The sequence below is a fragment of the Lepidochelys kempii genome, chromosome 7 (assembly GCF_965140285.1).
Source record: "Lepidochelys kempii isolate rLepKem1 chromosome 7, rLepKem1.hap1, whole genome shotgun sequence".
In the NCBI taxonomy this organism is placed as follows: domain Eukaryota; kingdom Metazoa; phylum Chordata; order Testudines; family Cheloniidae; genus Lepidochelys; species Lepidochelys kempii.
The window spans coordinates 23,491,452-23,512,001 of record NC_136386.1 but is presented as its reverse complement, the minus strand read 5'-3'; the positions used below and the strand labels follow the sequence as shown (position 1 = coordinate 23,512,001).

The following is a 20,550-nucleotide window of genomic DNA, read 5'->3' as shown; positions in this document are numbered from 1 at the left end:
AAATCTGCCGTTCACTCAGATAACCTCATCACTGGCCTGCATGGGGAAAAAAGAGTAAGAACAATCCCCGCAGTTTCTGCTGATCCACCACGTGGGTTGGGGACCAGCTCAGAGACCTTCACTTCTGGTGGAAGCTCCTGTGTTGGGTCAGGAGTTGGGAGGTTTGGGGGGAACCCGGGCCTGACCTCTACCCCGGGTTCCAGCCCAGGGCCCTGTGGACTGCAGCTGTCTAGAGTGACTTCTGGAATAGCTGCACGACAGCTACGATTCCCTGGGCTACTTCCCCTTGGCCTCCTCCCAACACCTTCTTTGTCCTCACCACAGAACCTTCCTCCTGACACCTGTTAACGCTTGTACTCCTCAGTCCTCCAGCAGCACATCCTTTCACTCCCAGCTCCTTATGCGCACACCTCACTAACTGGAGTGACAGCCTTTTTAAACCAGGTGTCCTGATTAGCCTTACTTAATTCTAGCAGCTTCCCAGTTGGCTACAGGTGTCCTAATTAGCCTGCCTACCTTAATTAGTTCTAGAAAGTTCCTGAGTGTTCTGGAATAGGCCCTGTTATCTTACCCAGGGAAAAGGGACCTGCTTAACCTGGAACTAATGTATCTACCTTCGATCACCCTCTTGTAGCCATCTGGCCTGACCCTCTCACAGTGGCGCCCAGAACTCGACACAATACTCCAACTGAGGCCTAATCAATGTGGAGTAGAGCAGAAGAATTACTTCTCATGTCTTACTTACAACACTCCTGCTAATACACCCCAGAATGATGTTTGCTTTTTTTTGCGACAGTGTTACACTGTTGACTCATATTGACATGTATTCCACTTCTGGCGTGTATTCACCCCACAAGTGCAAAATGGGATTGTTTTGGCCAGCAGTGTCTGTTGGGGCAGTGCCTGTGCCCTGGATGATCCCTGCCTCCCCATATGAAAGAAATAAAGGGCAGAGCAGGCCCAACTATCCCTTAGTTCCTCAGAAGCCAGGTGTTATGGGACTCAGTAGTAGGGATCATAGAGTACACATGGATAACATATCTCGAAGTTACTGTAGAGTAAGTCACTGCTCTTTCTTCTCTGAGTGATTGTCCACATGTATTCCACTTCTGGTGATTCACAAGCAGTGATCCCATAGTCAGGAAGTATGTGCTCAGAGTCTATTTAAACAATGATCGCAGGACAGAAAGAATGTGAAAGAAAGCGTAGAATCAAATAAAGCAGTGGTTCTCAAACTTTTGGACTGGTGACCCCTTTCACATAGCAAGCCTTTGGGTGCGACCCGCCCCCCCCCCCCCAAATTAAAAACACTTAAATATATTTAACACCATTATAAATGCTGGATGCAAAGCAGGGTTTGGGGTGGAGGCAGACAGCTTGCGACCCCCCCCCCCCATGTAATAACCTCTTGACTCCCTGAGAGGTCCCAACCCACAGTTTGAGAACCCTTGATATAAAGTAAAAATCTTCAATGAACCAAACCGTACTATAGAATCTCTATGGATAGTAATTCCATGCTGATAATAAGAATATAGCAATAGGGATATATTACAGACTACCTGACCAGGATGGGGATAATTACTGTGAAATGCTCAGGGAGATTAGAGAGGCTATTAAAATAAAAAACTCAATAATAACGGGGGATTTCAACTATCCCCATATGACTGGGTGCATATCACCTCAGGAAGGGATGCAGAGAGAAAGTTTCTTGACTCCTTAAATGATTGCTTCTCAGAGCAGCTAGTCCTGGAACCCACAAGATGAGAGGCAATTCTAGATTTAGTCTTAAGTGGAGCACAGGATCAGGTCCAAGAGGTGAATATAGTTGGATCACTTTGTAATAATGACCATAATATGATTAAATTTAACATCCTTGTGGCGGGGAAAACGCCACAGCAGCCCAAAACTGTCACATTTGATTTCAGAAAGGGGAACTACACAAAAATGGGGAGGTTAGTGAAACAGAAATTTAAAGTATCAGAGGGGTAGCTGTGTTAGTCTGGATCTGTAAAAGCGGCAAAGAGTCCTGTGGCACCTGATAGACTAACAGACGTATTGGAGCATAAGCTTTTGTGGGTGAATACCCACTTCGTGAGATGCATGTAATGGAAATTTCCAGAGGCATCTTGCTTGCATATTTATACCTGCCTCTGGAAATTTCCACTACATGCATCTGACGAAGTGGGTATTCACCCACGAACACTTATGCTCCAATACGTCTGTTAGTCTATCAGGTGCCACAGGACTCTCTGCCACTTTTACAGAAATTAAAAGGTACAGTACCAAAAGCAAAATCCCTGAAAGCTGCATGAAAACTTTTTAAAGACACCATAATAGAGGCTCAACTTAAATGTATACCTCAAATTAAAAAACATAGTAAGAGAACCAAAAAAGAACCACTGTGGCTAAACAACCAGGTAAAAGAAGCAGTGAGAGGCAAAAAGGCATCCTTTAAAAAGTGGAAGTTAAATTCTAATGAGGAAAATAGAAAGGAGCATAAACTCTGGCAAATGATGTGTAAAAATACAATTAGGAAGGCCAAAAAATAATTTGAAGAACAGCTAACCAAAGACTCAAAAAGTAATAGCAAAAAGATTTTAAAGTACATCAGAAGCAGGAAGCCTGCTAAACAACCAGTGGGGCCACTGGTCGATCGAGATGATAAAGAAACACTCAAGGATGATAAGGCCATTACAGAGAAACTAAATGAATTCTTTGCATCGGTCTTCACGGTTGAGGATGTGAGGGAGATTCCCAAATCTGAGCCATTCTTTTTAAGTGACAAATCTGAGGAACTGTCCCAGATTGAGGTGTTATTAGAGGAGGGTTTAGAACAAATTGATAAACTAAACAGTAATAAGTCATCAGGACCAGGTAGTATTCACCCAACAGTTCTGAAGGAACTCAAATGTGAAATTGCAGGACTACTTACTGTAGTCTATAATCTATAATTTAAATCATCTTCTGTACCAAATGACAAGAGGATAGGTAATGTGACGCCAATTTTTAAAAAGGGCTCGAGATGTGACCCTGACAATTACAGGCCTGTAAGTCTGACTTCAGTACCAGGCAAACTGGTTGAAACTATAGTAAAGAACAAAATTGTCAGACACATAGATGAACATAATTTGTTGGGGAATAGTCAACATGGTTTTTGTAAAGGGAAATCATGCCTCACCAATCTACTAGAATTCTTTGAGTGGGTCAACAAGCATGTGGACAAGGGGGATTCAGTGGACATAGTGTATTTAGATTTTCAGAAAGCCTTTGACAAGGTCCCTCATCAAAGGCTCTTACACAAAGTAAGCTGCCATGGGATAAGAGGGAAGGTGCTCTCATGGATTGGTAACTGGTTAAAAGATAGGAAACAAAGGGTAGGAATAAATGGTCAGTTTTTAGAATGGAGAGAGATAAATAGTGGTGTCCCCCAGGGGTCTGTACTGGGACCAGTCCTATTTAACCTATTCATAAATGATCTGGAAAAAGGGGTGAACAGTGAGGTGGCAAAATTTGCAGATGATACAAAACTACTCAAGATAGTTAAGTCCCAGGCAGGCTGCGAAGAGCTACAAAAGGATCTCTTAAAACTGGGTGACTGGGCAACAAAATGGCAGATGAAATTCAATGTTGATAAATGCAAAGTAATGCACATTGGAAAACATAATCCCAACTATACATATAAAATGAGGGGTCTAAATTAGCTGTTACCACTCAAGAAAGAGATCTTGGAGTCATTGTGGATAGTCCTCCGAAAACATCCACTCAATGTGCAGCGGCAGTCAAAAAAGCGAATAGAACATTGGGAATCATTAAGAAAGTGATAGATAATAAGACAGAAAATATCATATTGCCTCTATATAAATCCATGGTACACCCACATCTTGAATTCTGCGTGCAGATGTGGTCACCCCCATCTCAAAAAAGATATTGGAATTGGAGAAAGTTCAGAAAAGGGCAACAAAAATTATTAGGGATATGGAACAGCTGCCATATGAGGAGAGATTAAGAAGACTGGGACTTTTCAGCTTGGAAAAGAGATGATTATTGGGGGATATGATAGAGGTCTATAAAATCATGACTGGTGTGAAGAAAGTAAATAAGAAAGTGTTATTTACTCCTTCTCATAACACAAGAACTAGGGGCCACCAAATGAAATTAATAGACAACAGGTTTAAAACAAACAAAAGGAAATATTTTTTTCCACACAACGCACAGTCAACCTGTGGAACTCCATGCCAGAGGATGTTGTGAAGACCAAGACTATAACAGGGTTCAAAAAAGAACTAGATAAATTCATGGAGGATAGGTCCACCAATGGCTATTAGCCAGGATGGGCAGGGATGGTGTCCCTAGCCTCTGTTTGCCAGAAGATGGGAATGGGCGACAGGTGATGGATCACTTGATGACTGCCTGTTCTGTTCATTCCCTCTGGGGCACCTGGCATTGGCCACTGTCGGAAGACAGGATACTGGGCTAGGTGGACCTTTGGTCTGACCCAGTATGGCCGTTCTTATGACAGCTCTACCAAAGCAGGGATCAGGTTTGGAGGCTCCACTAAACAGTAGTGCTAGGTGAAAGTGGGGATTGAACTCCAGATAACTGCACTACATATCTAAGAAACTGGAATTCCTTTTAGAGACATTGCCGAGGTTGTCTGGACCCCAGTGAAATGGGCTCTAATCTGCAGAACAGATCTGAGAGAGCCATTTGGACAGTCTTTGGGTGGATACAAGTTGACCTTTCACCCTGTCAGCAAACACTAGAAACAGACTGGAAGAATTTCCGAAAGATCTTGTCCTGCTCAGATAGCAGGAGAGGGCTCTAATGACCTCAAAAGCGTGAAGTTTAACCTCTCCTTTATTATAATGGAGGCACAGCAAAGAAAACCATAAGACGGACCACTTGGTTCAAAAATTTTGGCTGAGGTCTTAGTGGCACGTCCTTATGGACTACTGTATAAGGCGGTCCCGCTATGAGGGCTTAGATCTCTCCTACTTGTCAAGCTGAATTTATAGCCATAAAAAGGCAATCTTCAAAGACGTGTGTGTGACCCTAAGATCCCCTCAATGCCTACTGGCAAAGGGTTCACTGTCATGTAACAGCAACTTCTATCAGGCCACAAACTCACTACACCTAACACATTGCTGTTGTGGTATTTATCTGTAAAGAATGCTGTGTAAGGTACCAAAGGAAAACTTGTGTCATAATTGTCAGCATAATCATTGTGTAATGTATGTTTGGATAACAATTAAAAAGTTGTATGTTTATGCCGAAAAGACGTTTAAACCAAGCAATCCAGGCAGGGGTGATAAACAAGGTTTTCCTAGATGAAGGAATCTTGATTTACTTGTCTGCCTAGGCCTCTATCATAAACTGAGAATTGTGCAAGTCAAAGCAAGCTTCATTTGCATAGTAAATCCACAAATTAGCAGAAGGATGAGAAAGCAGCACAGCGTTTGCACACCAGCAGGGGTGAAGGACTTTGTCTTGGTGTACACATCAAAAGAATACAGTTCAAAGGTTAACTGGACTGTAACAGGGGGAAAAGACACTGGACCAAAGAACAGAGGTTTTTGCATGAATGAAAGCTGGATCCTGGCCCGGGGGAAAGGGCTTGTGACATTGAGCGGAAACTTTAGGTGAGAAACTGCCTTAGATAAGGATTGAGCCTAAATTGAGTTTTAGTTACCAGAAAGCATGTTATACTTTTGTTGTGTTTATAATCATTTGTTTCTATTATCTTTGCTTAGTATCACTTACATCTCTGTCCTTTATTAATAAACTTATTCTTGGTTTTACTATTAAGTTCATCCCAGTGAGATATGTAAAGTGTGAATTCACTGCTGAGCTAACAGGCTGGTGTGTATACTTTCTCTTTGGAGACAGCAGACTTGGTAATTTCTGTGAACGTCCAGTGACAGGGACTCAATACTACAGAAGAATGGTCGTAAAGGAGATTCGGGGACTAGGAAGTATTAAGCATTACCTGCAAGGCAAAGAAGGCTGGCAGATTCCTAGGGAATTTGGGTGGCTAACAAACTGTGATGACAGGGAGCTATCACTCAGTTTAATACCAACAAATCTCTCTTTTGCTAAGGCAACAAGATCATCAGAGAAAGTGTCACAACACAGTATAGAGTAAAGGTTGCTAGATGTTCCAAGGGGGATCCAATAAGCATGATAACACAGCACTGAAGTTGCAGAACGGTGAGGTGTTTCTGACTGGAGGAAAGTCATGAATGAGTGCTTGAGAAATCTAGCAACTGTTGGGTATGAGAAGACTCTGCCCTGTGACAGGAGGGTGAGGAGCAGATAATTGAACTCTTATCAAGCTAATGGATAGCTCAGAGTGTTTTAGGGCTAACAGGGATTCCAGCATAGCTGCTATAGAGGTTTCTAAAAGAGGTATGTATTTTTATAGAGCCCAAATAAAGAACTATTTCCATTTTACTCCACAAGTCACTCTAGTGGAGTCTTACCTGCTACAAGCCTAAAGGTTACAGACTTTAGCAGAGCAGGATCTGTCTGTGCAGGTTAGCCAGCCAGTTTCTAGGCTGTCAAGTACAATAAAAACAGGCCCAGGAGCAGGATCTCTCGCCCAGTCTGAGTGATCACATTGTGCTGACCTTGAAACATGACAGAAGGTCAATGTTGACAGATTCATCAGAACTGAATACAAGAACTGCCTGGGTCATGCTGAGGCTGCCCTCTGCCAAAGTTTCCTTAGGCCCATTGGAATCAGCGCAACAGATGGGTAAACATACATAAATACTGGTATTCAAGGGATGAGGAAGGTGTCTGACAGACAGCCTGGACTTGATCCCCCCCGGAGTAAAACAACCAGCAAGTTCTGGTCTACAGCAAACAGCTCTGTTCTTGAATATTTCCCCTTGCAGAAGATGGTCTGCAGAACTGAGTCCTTGACAGACCACTTGTGATTGTCTGAGAACTGTCTATTTAGTCGATCTACAATGGATGATGCAAAGGCACATGACTAGTATGATGTGACGATGAATGCACCAGTCCAAGAGATGGATTGATTCCTGGAAGAGTAGAATTGATTGTGCCCCAGAAGCCTAAGTGAGGCTCTGACTGATGTGGTTTTGGGTAAAACTTGAGTTAACTGATAAGGGTCAATATAGTGTGGGGCCTATCCTGGGGGAGGTAAATTCTTGATGCTGTGGAATCCAACACTGTTCCTACAAACTTTGAATAGGAGTGAGATTGGATTTCTCTCTGTTGACTTTGAGACTAAGTGAAGGAAAGAGTCCCAGTTACTTAGATGGAATTGTTCATTTGTTGAGGTGATTGTCCCTGAGTTAGCCAGTCATCAGGGTACAGGCTGATATGTATCCTTTGTCTCCTTAAGTGAGCTGACAAAACTACTAGACACTTGGTGAACACTCTTGGAGCTGTGGAGAGACCTAAGGGAAGCAGTCACTTTCCCACTAGGAATTTGAACTATTTTCTTTGGGTTGGGTGAACTGCTATATGGAAACAGGCATCCTGAAAACTGAAAGCCAAAAATCAGTCTTGAGTATCTAATATGAGGATTATGAAAGCTAGGGTCACCATCGTGAACTTGTAACAATGGAAGAATTTGTTGAGATGTCAAAGGTCCAGGATGGGGTGTCAACCGCCTTTTCTTCTTTGGAATTAGGATATAATTAGACTAAACCCCCTGCCCTGAAACTCCATGGGGCATCAGGGTTCGAGGTGCAGCCCAAATGGACACTGCTATTCAAAAGAATCCAATCTCATGCACATGGGGTACATGCACACCAGAAGTGGAATACATGTGGCCACTAGTCAAAGAAGAACTGATTTTCCAATATTTTGCTTTAAAATTTATTCTGGGTCTTGGCTCCACACAGACTAATATTTACATAGATTTCCTTCTTTCCCTCTCCCAGGTTCAGTAGCTTAGAATATTGTGTTCGTATGTATTTGAAAATTTTGAGTCTACTTATATAGTCTTAATGATTTCAGATCTTAAACTCATTTAACATTAACAGGGAACTGAAAGGCTTTTTATTTAAAAACGAAGATAAAAATAGCTTAGAATACTATTAATAAAAATCAGTTTCTCTGCTGTCTTTCACCCTTCATTTCACAAGATCCCACATTTCTTTACATAATGTAAATATAGGGACTGACCTCTCAGCACTGAAATGCAGCCATCTCTGGAGTGGAACATGGCTACTGTAGGGTAATGCAGCATCCTTACAAATTCCTGTAGTGTTATGTTTTCATTTTTAGTCTGCCATCCTGTGATTACTCAATGTTACTACACTAATGTACATGTAATGTGCTTAGTGCTAACAGATGAACACACACATTGCTCAAACGTCTCCATACTGCAGCAATGTGGATGTTTCTTTTTTTCCTGCAGTCACCTAGCTCCACTAAATTAACACCACAGACAAGGGGTGAAGAAAAAAACTATACCCAAAAGAGACTCTACAGAGAACTTAGGTAGGCAGAACATAATTATCTATGTTGGAATTTGGCCACAATACCAGGGTTAGTATCTCTACTCGAGTGAAAAGTACAGCAGGATCTTCGATGGTCACACAATTAGTCAGGACCTGGGGTTAAGTCTCATCTAAAAGTCAGGACATTCAATACCAGAGCACATCCCATCACTGGGCTGGGACACGAGTTTAATCTTAACTCCGAGTGAAGGATGCCACCTACTGAATCATTAATATCACGTCTTGCAGTGTTTGACCCCATTACAGTAAGGGAACTGATAGGATCACAGCCCAGACTGGGACGGGTACAGTTTGACACTAAAATAAAATCTAAAAATAGACAGAATACATTTAAAATATAAGGCTGTTCGCTCTTGAACACAACTTTATGCACCTCCTTCACTCCCACAATCCAAGTAGGCTGCATTAAACGTTGAACACCAGCATGAATGTAATATTTTCTGGATTTTCTCAGCCTCTATCACAATCTCAGCAATTTCTTAAAACCTCCCTTTATTTGTATTTGATTTTTGGGTTAATTATAGCACATTGTCTCCTATAATATGTACTAGTATGGTACATTCTGCAACATTTAACCCCTTTTCCCAGTTGTCATTCGTTAGCTTCACAGCTTAATGACACAGTCAGAAGATCACACTATGACCCTGTTAAAAAAATTTTAATGCCATTTTTACAAATTACAGCATAATGCACCGATTACCAAGATGAAAGCAAAGTCTCGGCGTATGTCTGGAGACCAAATAAAAGAACGTTTGAACATCTGTTCATCCTACAAATGCCTTTAAATGCTTTGATTTTCCCATAATCATTTTGTTCCACCATTTCACCCTTTTCTGAATGTGTATCCAACAGCCTCAGGACAGCAGCCAGAGATCTGCAGTAACAGCACGTTATAATCAAAGTTCCTGGGCACACTTAAGTTTTTCTCTTAGAGTTACAAGGGGGAAAAAAAACAAGTTCTCAGCATATATTACCAACTCTTGGTCCTATAAAATACAGTGCTCTGCTAGATGAGCAAAGTGAAAGGACAACACTCTCTTCAAAAGGGGTTTAAAATACAGAATTATAAAGCACTAGAATACTGTTCAGCTGAAGAGAGGGTTATATTGACTCAGTAAGTATTCCAAATCTGTATGTTTTCAGATGGATCAAGTTCCAGAACAACTGACTGGCCCATTCAGACTGCCCTGAAGAATGCAAGAAGAACTGGATGGAAACCAAGAAGGAATTCAAAAAGCTAAACAGAAAATGCTATGTAACAATACATACCTTGCACTGACTGGCTGACTTCCATCCAGAAGTATCAAAAAGTCCTTTACAAAGTGTACAGTCAAGAATCACTTACCCATCACCAAAATGCTACTACCTCTGGTGTGGAACCCAGCGGCCAGCAACATTAGTACACAGCAGAGTTTAGGATAACACACACAGACTACCATGTCTTATTGAAACTCATAAGGGTATTTTAGGATTGGCAGTTAATAACCCAGTTCGGTATTTGTTGAGGACACCAGAGCCAAAACCTCTGCACTCCTAAACAAAACAAAACAAAAAAACATTCTTAAACGTACTAAAAATTCTTTAGTAATTGCAAGTGATCAAAACTTCACTTTTGAGTTTCCCTGAAATTATACCATTAATTCTTAGATTAAGCTGATATAATACATAGGCATTCCCTCTGTGTCATCTATTTTACAGTTTTCTAAAATACGCATCACCATAGTATCTAAGTGCTAAAGAGGAGTGCAATATTGAGTAAAGGATGCAATATAGGATTTGATAATGACTTAACAGAAAGAGAATGCAATAAATATTCTTATGGAAGATTGTCTTGGGGGGTGTATATGAGAGAGGAGGGTGGTAGAGAGGACACATTTTCCTTATAGGAGGATACATTTTCCAGCAGGGCTGGCAGCACAAGTCATATTAAGCCGTAACTGGAGTTGCCTGCCTAATTCCTCATGGATCACACTGAAAGTGTACCCCATCATCTTAAAGGATGTGCTAAAGCTTTGGCTGGGACTCACTCACTCAGCAGAAACTGTTTGGGATTATTCCACAAAGCACCTCCTCTGATCTGATTTAAAGGGACACTGTGTCAAGCTAGTTTAGGCACCAAATTTGCCCTGCCGCAAGAATGTTTAGGGGGAAATGTCCTCTGGATATCAAGTTTTTTGCTCCCTCCAGTTCATCCCTGTCACCAAATAAATAAATCCTACAATATTTTGCTCTGCTGAAAAAAAGCCACCAAGCCAGCAGAAAGGGCACAAGCTAACCAACAACCCCTATTCCCATTACTGGATGGCTGATTAATAATGCTTTGGAAAACAAGAGAGCAAATGATCTGTTATGGTTATTTATTTATCATCAAAGAAATACACTTGCTTGGTGCATGTGGCTCCATCTCATTCTCATGGCTGGTCCCAGCAACCACACTACTTACTGACAGCAAATACAGTTACTCCTTTTGATCAAATGGCAGGGGTGAATGTTTTGGCATTGTAAAACCTTAGTTCAAGCCCTGCTCAAGAGTGTAGCATCTGAATGTGTACAGCCATTGTTAGTATCAGAGTTAGGGTGGCTTATGCTCTACAAGAAACAAATAAGGGACACTGGAGAACTGTTATCCCCAGCTTTTATGAGGTTGGGGCAAGAAATCAGAAGTACCACCTATGAGAGCCCTTCTAAACAGCTAATAGTTTCTAAAGCACCTTAGAGATCTCTAGTTTAAAAGGCCTTATAACTGTAATCTGCTATTTTAATTTTAATGAAATGAAACCAGTCACTATTTCCACAGGCAACTTTCTGTTTCATTCTCACAAAACAAGCACTTTGGTTACAAAAATTAAAGCAGTTCCAGGGCATATTTTCTTAGCAAGGACCCAGAATATTTTAGCCTCCCAATTTCCTAAAGAATCAAGTAAATAGCTAGCAGACTCACAAAAGCTGTGTGAAATATTGTAGAAAAGCAGTTCTGAACTGACAGACTAGCAAACATAACGATACAGGCCATGAAATTATGTGCGTACGAGGATGTTCTAACAGTGCAGACTGTCAAGATATAAATCATTTTTCCAAAACTTCCATACCTGTCTCTTAGACAGCATCACACATTATTAGATCTGAAAATCTAAAACATCTATTTTAATTTTTCCATTTAACCAGTAGACTGGTTAATTTCATTTACTAGTTACCATAAAATTTCCCAAATGCGACTGGGTTTGGATTTTCCACCTTGCTGCAGAATGCTTAAATTAAAAGAAATTTAACACATTCCACGAAAACATTTCTATCAACCGTAAAACACAATAGTACAAATTGACAGGTGATACATGCCAAGAGGGACAGCAGGGAAATTCAAATAGCAAAATCAGAATGAACAAAGATTTTAGAGGCTAAGCGCAGTCATGGGGATAGGAGGACTTTCCAGCTTCAATCCAGGGAGAAGGCACCCTTAACGGATGTTACTGAGATAAAAAATCTTTCGAAGTCCAAGGTTTTCAGACAAGAAATACGTTCCACCTGAATTCATTCTGGTGTGTAAGCCTTTTAAGGACACTTCAGACATCAGCTAGAAGGCCTCTTCCGCCTTCTCAAGATTGAACCATTTTCTTCTGTGTATCAAAGACATATCTTTTAAAGAGAAGGTTGATAGTAACAGGTTGGGCTGAGTCAACCTTGCTGCTTTCATCCTCTTTGGCTGTATCTCCCTTCCCTGCCTTAGATTTCTTCTTGGAGGTTACAGTGAGAAGCACCTTTGTATCTGGCTTGAGTCCATCTGAAAAAATCAAGAACATACATGACAAAAAACTCTGGCAGCATTTCAATATTACAAGTGAACATCTGAAAACAATGAATATATGAGTTCATCATTGCAACATACCTCATTTCAAGGATTTATTGGCTAAAACTAAAATTATGACAATCATTCAAAAGTCCAGTTCAGAATAGTTATTCCCCACAATCCAAAACAGTCTCCTGCATCCTCATTCCCAGATCCATGTTCTTTGCAAGCCCTAACCATCTCCTTCCCAAGTTCTGAGGGGATAAACCGTGGTGGATTTTTAACAAATCAGATCAAATTGCCTGATCTAGGCCTTTAAAACTCTGCAGACTTCCCTCTTTATCCTGCATGGATGCTTTCCAGCAGCCTCTTCTTTCTTGTGAGTGGATTTGTGGCCTAGCATTTTTTAAAAATCAAAGAGAGTCACATTTAACCTTGCTCTATTTCTGAGATGCAAAACCAACTTGTCAAAAAAAAATTCATACAGACAGCTCCCAAGAACATAAGTGACAAATCAAAAAAATTAAAATCCTGAAAAAGCATAGCTCCATAGGCACCAGAGGTCTTGAATACCTTTGGTCCATTACCTAGACTGGCCAAAAGTACACTGCTCAATACACCACAAGTAAAGCAGTGTTGTTTCTGGCCAAAGCACCATATATGTTAACCGGGTTACAATTTTTTTTTTTTTTACATGGTCAATCCTTAAGAAGATCAGAATTTGGGGGAGCAGAAGAGCATGTCTGGAAGTTTAAATACTATGCTTGAAAATGATTTAAACCGTCTGTGTTCTAACAGGAATATCTGCCCTTTTCTACCTAAACAGCAGGGGTTTTATTTACTATTTTAATGTGTCACATTGGTGACATTTCAGATAAGAGATACAAAGAAGTCAAGTCCAAATAAATGCTGCAAGACAGAGGAGATACTGCTCCTTGGAGTCTTGAAGCCTTTTCTTTCTTAAAGCAGATGACAGAGAACCTCTGAGAAGCATACTCAATGCCACCTATCTGCATGCTCCAAAACGTAGCTCTCTGGCATTTGGCCAGTTTCAGTTCAGGTGTTTTTAACCTGTGGTGTCACGTAACCTTATCTCAAACACTTAATCAGCTTCTCCCACCTCATTCTGAAATTCAGAGACGGAGTCTCATATCATGGCCTGACAAAAAGATTGAGATGCTTATGATTTACTGGAGACAGGAGGTCTACAAGCACATGTGATTTGCTCCGTTACAGACACATCTAGTGGGCATTTACAGCTAATTGTGGGGACTCAGCACCAGAGCCACCTTCTCTTCTTGATAGTAAATTGCTCCAAGAGGCATTCACAATGTGCTGCAAAAGCGGGGAAGAGTGAGGGGAAATCACAGCAGTAAGAGAATAGGAAATAAGCAGGTGCTGCAGCAAAACCATGACACTGTCAACTATCCCCCTTCAATTCCTGTAACTGGGGTTCTGAAAACACTGCCAAATCCTTGATACATGGTGCTCTAACATGCAGACCACTCAAATGCTCCAAGTTGTGGGGAAGTGAGGAGAGTCAGGTGCTCTCTCCAAACACAAAGGGATGTGGGAGTATGGGAGAAAAGGAGCACATTATATAGGTACATAATTTAAAAAATACATGGCCTAGCGTAGGGGAAGTCAAATGTCAGGGAGCATTAACTTTTCATACATTCTACAAGACCTCCTAAAATATACATGAATGACCAGTAAAAAGTTTTCTTCTTCTATCTTCAGATATTGGAATAAAAAAAGCAACACTTATTTCATGTGAAAGTGACTAGGTTAGTTTCTCCCCAGTGGCTGAGAAGTTTGATGATAATTATCCTTGCATGTGTGAGATACAATTAATAAAGTTAGATAATACAGTAAAACCCGACCTCAAACTCATACTACACTGTATAATTGTTTTTGTTGTTGCTGATTTTTATAAAACCCAAACCCAAGTGCTGTCCACATAAAACCTATTTTAAAAAGTTTTTACTTGCATTATGACCACCTTTCATCATTAAAAATGCAAATTTCATCATTTCATAGAAAATATCTTCTTACATTTGGAAAGTACCTAGCACATTTTGAATGCTGGAAACAGCAGCAATAACAACAGAGATGGAAAAAAACTATTAGCTGATCCAGCGTAGCTCCCTGCCTTTGCAGGATTTGTTCCCTATTGTACATTTCCATTCTTTTGACCAATCTCATTGCAAATGTCCCTAACTTACAAGGCTTCCTGTACTTCTCCCAGGGAGCCTATTTACTTTTCAGACTTCACTCAGTTTAGACAAGGAAGCTATGCTGTTTAGTTTCACTTCGGTTACTAGTCAGTTTCCCTTTCTTGGTCTCATCATGAGTATTATGTTGCTGCAGCTGGAACATTGCTGCTACCCGTATTAGGAAGATGTTTAAATCCCAATCTTCTCAGAAAGACCCATTTGCATTAGTTAAAAAAGATCATGAAATATTTCAAGTCATATTACTAGGTTGTGCAAGAAGCATTTTACTTTAAAAAAATATTTAATTTGGGAGGTTAAAACTTGACAACAGTGGCCAACATTTTCTATCTTGGGTGTCAGAAGCTAGCTACCTAATTCCATACTCAGGAACCCTTCCTCTTGGTTGAAACAGAGTTTAGCACAATAATGCCCCCAATCCTGATCATGGCCTCTGGGTGCAATCACAATATTTAACATTAAACAATAGGAATAGGTAACTGGCTTGAGTTTCAAAGGTGCAGTACAATCACAGTTCCAAATGAGCAGAGCACCCATAACTCCCATAGAAGCCACTGAGAGCCTGGGGTGCTCAGCACCTTTGAAAGTCAGGCCATTCATACAGGCCACTGCCTAAATTTAAGCACCTACATTTGAAAATTTTGATTTCAAGTAAAAATGATGAAAAAAGGAAAATGGAACCGCACAAAGTGTAAAGAACTACGGGGGGGGGGGGAGGCCTTTTTTTTTTTTTTTAAGCAACCTCCTCTCCTATCCATCCAGAAAAACTAAAAAAGAAAGAGAGAGGCAAAACTTTACCTTCTCTGTAGTCTCCACACCCATTCAGATTCAAACAAGGCATTATGTGCAAGAAGAGTTAGCAGGAGAGATGGAAGAATGTGGCAGTTCCTACAAGTGAAATCATGGGCTGCCAGCCAAATGCAGCTCAGGTATTATTAAACTTGCAAGGTATCTAAATTACTTAATCAGATCCCATGGCCCTCATTTTGCAAACAGATTAGGTGGCTGGCATCATACCCTGACAAATGGCAGTTGCTGTTTTTTTCACTCTGGTGCCAGGAGGTCTATGGCTGAAGAGGCTCTATGATACAGAGCAGCACAAAGGAGCAAGCAGAGGGAGACAGGCAGAGAGGCACAATCTAGGTTTCATCTACCTCCGTGGATTTCTCGCGTTACACACAATGCATACTTTACATTTTACAAAACCCAGGAAATGAAGGGAAATATATCTGTCACCGAAGAAGACATCAGCCCTTTAATAGCTGAAATGACGGATATTTTTAGATGAAACTCTAGTTTAACTTACTTACATTAGGGGTCTAATCTCTCCTGAACAATGACTATGTTAGCTTGAATACATAGTGAGAAATCTGTTCCATTAATTAAGTGCTGCCTGTACTAGGATTTGTAGCAAACGTTAATAGATTTTTTTCCTTCCTCTGTTGGACCATTACTTTATTTTGCCAAGTTGCTAATGGATTAAATTGAAAAGGTCTGTGTGTTAAAAAAGACTTTAGCTTCAAAGTTCTAACAAGCACCTTGCCCACATTGCTGGGAAACACCTACATATTAATATTATTAATGGGCAGTCCTCAGAGGCATAATAGATAGCTGAAAGCTTAGCGAATTCATTCCCACCCATCAACCTGCCTTCATCACTAAGTCTATAACATAACTCTCCCAGCCAGACCTTATTTAAAATGTATTTATACTGTAGACTAACCTAGGTTAGAGAAGGAAATGTAAATATACAATAGCTCCTATTATTATTCTGTTGTAAATACTATGTCAGGACTCACATACTAACTATAAGATTCTTCTATTTTAGTGAGGACTAAAGGATTCATCCCAGATTGTATATTTCACAATTCCAGAAAATGGAAACTTTGCAAGCAAACAAATGGGGAAAAAAATCCCACCAGGAAAATTAATTTCAAAGCCTCAGAATGGCTTTATACAGCAGAAAGATAAAGATTTTTTGGAACAATTTAATATTTCAAAATAAAATTTGGTTTTGCCCTAATTTGCATTACATTAGTTTTAGTATATAAAACATTATTATAACCCAGATTTTTACAATTGCACAGGCAAAATTCTTGTCTAGTTTTCAACAAACGTGCTAATCACAATTTGGTACACAGATAACATGCAACGAAATTCTGGGCTTGTATTTCTTTTTCCTCTTCTCCTATCAAATTCCTGATACTTAGTATCTACCCAGTCAGATCTGGCCATAATTCAAAGGCTGTGCCAGATGGAGTTTAAGGTTCCCCTGATGCTTCATCATGGCATGATCATTTTCTTCTTCATACTGTGGCAGAGCTCTGACCTTGTCTCAGTGGGTCCTGTGCTTCCTGGCAGATTACGCGAGCCTCAGAGGCTCACTGTGACCCTCTACATAGCCCTTCTCCCTCTCGAGGCAAGGGTCACAGCCTACTGAGCCATTTTCATCATAAGCCAGCAAGGAGGTTGGTGAGAGAACTCCCACAGTCTCTGTTGTCCCTACGGGCTTATTCCAGAACAGTTTAGCCTCCTGTCCTGATAGGGGCCTGTCTGCCCCTCCCAGAAGGTGTTTCTGTAGTGGCGAGTTGGGGGAAACCCAGGCCCGCCCTCTACTCTGGGTTCCAGCCCAAGGACCCTAATGGCAGCAGCTGTTGGCAGCCGATCTTTCACTGCCAGAGTTGCTACATTTCCCTGGGCCACTTCCCCACAGCTCTCCCGCTTCTCTCTCTCTCAACGCCTTCTTCTCTTAACCCTTACCTTAGGGCTCCCTTTCCAGTGGCTTGAGGGTGTCTTCATTACCCAGCCCTTCAGCTGCACTTCCTCTCCTCTAGCTCCCTGGCTCTCCTCAGCCTGACTGGACTGAGCCCTTTTATAGTATCAGAGGGGCCTTAATTAGAGTCAGGTGTTCACATTAGTTTAACAGTCTCACCTGACTCTTTGCAGGTTAATTGGAGTCAGGTGTTCTCATTAGCCTAACAGCTTCAACTGACTCTTTGCAGGCTAATTGGAGTCATGTGTCCACCTTAGCCTGGAAAAGCCCCTGCTCTGGTCAGTCAGGGAACAGAAAACTGATTATCCAGTGGCCAGTATATCTGCCTTCTACGACTCTGCTGTACCCAACTGGCCTGGGTCGATCACAATACCTACCTGATCCCTCTAATAGGGTCTGATCCAAAGCCCAGTCACATTGATGAACCTTTTCCCATTATCTTCAATGGTCTTTAGATCCGGCCTATAGGGAAGAGATGACTTCACTGCTCCTAGCCAGTAGCCAGGATAGCAGATGAGCATTTTCCCACAATACTGCTCTGCAAGTGGACCAATTAAGAGGTGCTGGAAAATTCAAATAGAAATACCATTAAGTAAAAACAAAACAAAAGTAATCCTCTGCTGCATACAAAAGTTTATGAATGATTCTTCATATGTTCATTTATGATTTAGGTGCTGGCTAATACAGGTCAAACAGGTGGCAGACTCCCTCCAGAACTCACATGCTGAGAAGATACGTGAGGAATGAATGCCAATTCCTCCATGCAAGTGATCCTCCCTCTGCCTCATCAGATCCTCTTTCCAGCTTGACCCACTGCCTAACTCAAATCAATTGCTTCACTTCCACTTGATTGTATTCACTCCTCCATCTCCTATCCCCACTGTTGTATATTTTTAACCTACTACCTGTAAAAGACAATTACCTGTTCCATAACTGGTTTTGTTCGAGAGGTGTTGCTCATGTCTATTCCATATTAGGTGTGTGTGCATGCCACATGCACCAATGCCGGAAGTTTTTCCCTCAGTGGTATCCATAGGGGACCGGTTCTTGCGCCCTCTTGAGTGGCATATGCCCATGCCGCAGTATAAGGGGCACCACCGGCTCCCCGCACCCTCAGTTCCTTCTTCCAGAAACTCCGACAGTGGGGAAGGAGGGTGGGTCATGGAATGGACATGGGCAACACATCTTGAAGAACACCAGTTACGGACAGGTAACTGTCTTTTCTTCGAGTGCTTGCTCATGTCCATTCCATATTAGGTGACTCCCAAGCAGAAACAACGAAGGTGGGTAGGAGCTCATGGATGTGTAGATTGCAACACAGCTCTGCCGAACCCAGCATCATCTTTGGCCTCCTGAGTGATGGCATAATGTGCCATGAACATGTGAACCGAAGACCACGTCACGGATCTGCAAATGTCCTGGATAGGAACGTGCACCAAGAAGGCTGCCGAGGATGCCTGGGCTCTGGTCAAATGGGCCTTTACGTTCGGCGGCAGTGGGACCTGTGCCAGCTCGTAACAGGTCTGGACGCAGGAGGTGATCCAGTTGGAAATCCTCTTTGAGGACACCGGAAGGCCCTTCATCTTGTCTGCTGTCATGATGAAGAGCTGGGTCGAGCTGCAGAAGGGCTTGGTACACTCCAGGTAAAACGCCAGGGCACGTCTGACATCCAAGGCATGCAGCCTCCTTTCCTTGCTAGTGGTGTGCAGCTTGGGACAAAACACTGGGAGGAAGATGTCCTGGTTGACATGGAAGGAAGACATCACTTCCGGCAGAAAGGCCAGATAGGGTCGCAGTTGAACTTTGACCTTGCAGAACACGGTATACGGTGACTCCGATGTCAGGGCTTTAATCTCCAACACTCATCTCGCCAATGTTATCGCCACAAAGAAAGCAACCTTCCATACAGGTGGGAAAGGGAGCAGGAGCCCACAGGCTCAAAGGGCAGGCCCATAAGCCAAGAAAGAACCAAGTTAAGGTCCCACTATGGGACAGAAGCCCGGACCAGTGGGAAAAGCCTCCCAAGGCCTCTCAGGAATCTGCTCAACATGTCATGTGAAAACACTGTCTGACCTTGGATCGGTGGGTGGAAAGTGGAGATGGCTGCAAGGTGCACCCTGATGGAAGAGAGGGCCAGCCCTTGGTTCTTAAAATGAAGCAGGTAATCTAAGATAGATTGTAAGGAGGAGTGTGACGGAGAGATGCTATACTCAGACACCCAGTGGGAGAACCTCATCCACTTGGCCAGGTAGGTTGCTCTGGGGGCTGGGGAGGATACTGAGGCCAATGGCTTGTTTGAGGCCCCCACCACTGACCTGAGCCCTTGAGAAGGCTGAGTAAAGCTCCATGGGTATAAGGCAGCTGGCCAGTGGCCCTGGGGCCATGGGTTAGATGGCGGTACTGCCGACACTGAGGGTACTGCCGGTGCCAGGTTTTGGCCAGCCAGCTACGACTCCTGTCCAGTGCCAGAGCTCAAGGCCAAGTGGTTGCTCTCAGGTGACCATGAGTGAGTAGATCGGCGATCCCGGTCACTGCAGTGCCAATTGCTGTGCCTGGATGGGGAGCTCTCCACTCAGAATGAGTCCCTTCTGCGGATCCTCAGAAACTGGCGGCATTCAGCAACGGTGTTCCAATGATCCACACCTCATGCTGCTCGACTGGTACCGGGATGTGGAGCGGGAGCTGGAGTGGGTCAGTTTCCAGGAAGACTTTCTCTCCGATCTAGGAGATCAGTGACACATACCGAGGAGCTGTGGACCAATGATTCCACTCCTGAGACAGACTGTCCCGGGCCTATGACTGGTGACAAGCCATGGGTGAAGCACTGGGCCAGGTCTGGTGCTGTTAATGCTAGGAAGGGTGGAACTCTGCAGGCCTGTACTAGGTCACCGGCGTGGCATGCCTCGAGCCCTGCGGGTGGTGCCCCAAGTCCAGAGACCAGCGAGGGCTTCGCCAAGTCTGCCTCTCTGCCTTCGAGGACTGGTAGCTCCATGTGGATAAGTGCTGGCGGGACGTCCCCCATGATAGGGAGCAGTGCTGCTGAGATGGGGACCTACAGAAAGGACTCAAGGAGGGTTTGCCCCTAGACCGGGGTACTGCCACAGCAGGTGTGGGCGGCACTGGTAGCACCAGGATATCCTGAACTGCTTGCAAGGCCTGGGGTGTTGACGGGACCTCTAGCTGGCAAAGGCTCCCATCACTGTCCGGCGTGGCAAGTATGGGTTGGGGTGGGCTGGACCACTCGACCAGAGCTGGTGCCTGACT

At 42.7% G+C, this 20,550-nt stretch overlaps 1 protein-coding gene across 4 annotated transcripts in view; it reads right to left on the bottom strand.

Moving 5' to 3' along the window:
* Positions 1-20,550, bottom strand: part of EEFSEC (eukaryotic elongation factor, selenocysteine-tRNA specific) — a 223,087-nt gene that overhangs the window by 42,252 nt on the left and 160,285 nt on the right. Inside the window, exons 7-8 of one of the 4 annotated variants that reach the window (XR_012159786.2) lie at positions 17,664-17,849; positions 12,188-12,273 (exon numbers count right to left, since the gene is read on the bottom strand). The exons of 1 other annotated variant lie outside the window; for it this stretch is intronic. Coding sequence is in view for 2 of the 3 variants with exons in the window: in XM_073351380.2 (XP_073207481.1) it covers positions 12,089-12,273 (185 nt within the window). In the remaining variant the exon portion in view is untranslated. Of the gene's footprint in view, positions 1-10,837; positions 12,274-17,663; positions 17,850-20,550 lie in introns of those variants that run through there. 2 more of the 4 variants (XM_073351380.2, XM_073351384.2) reach the window with 2 other exon arrangements.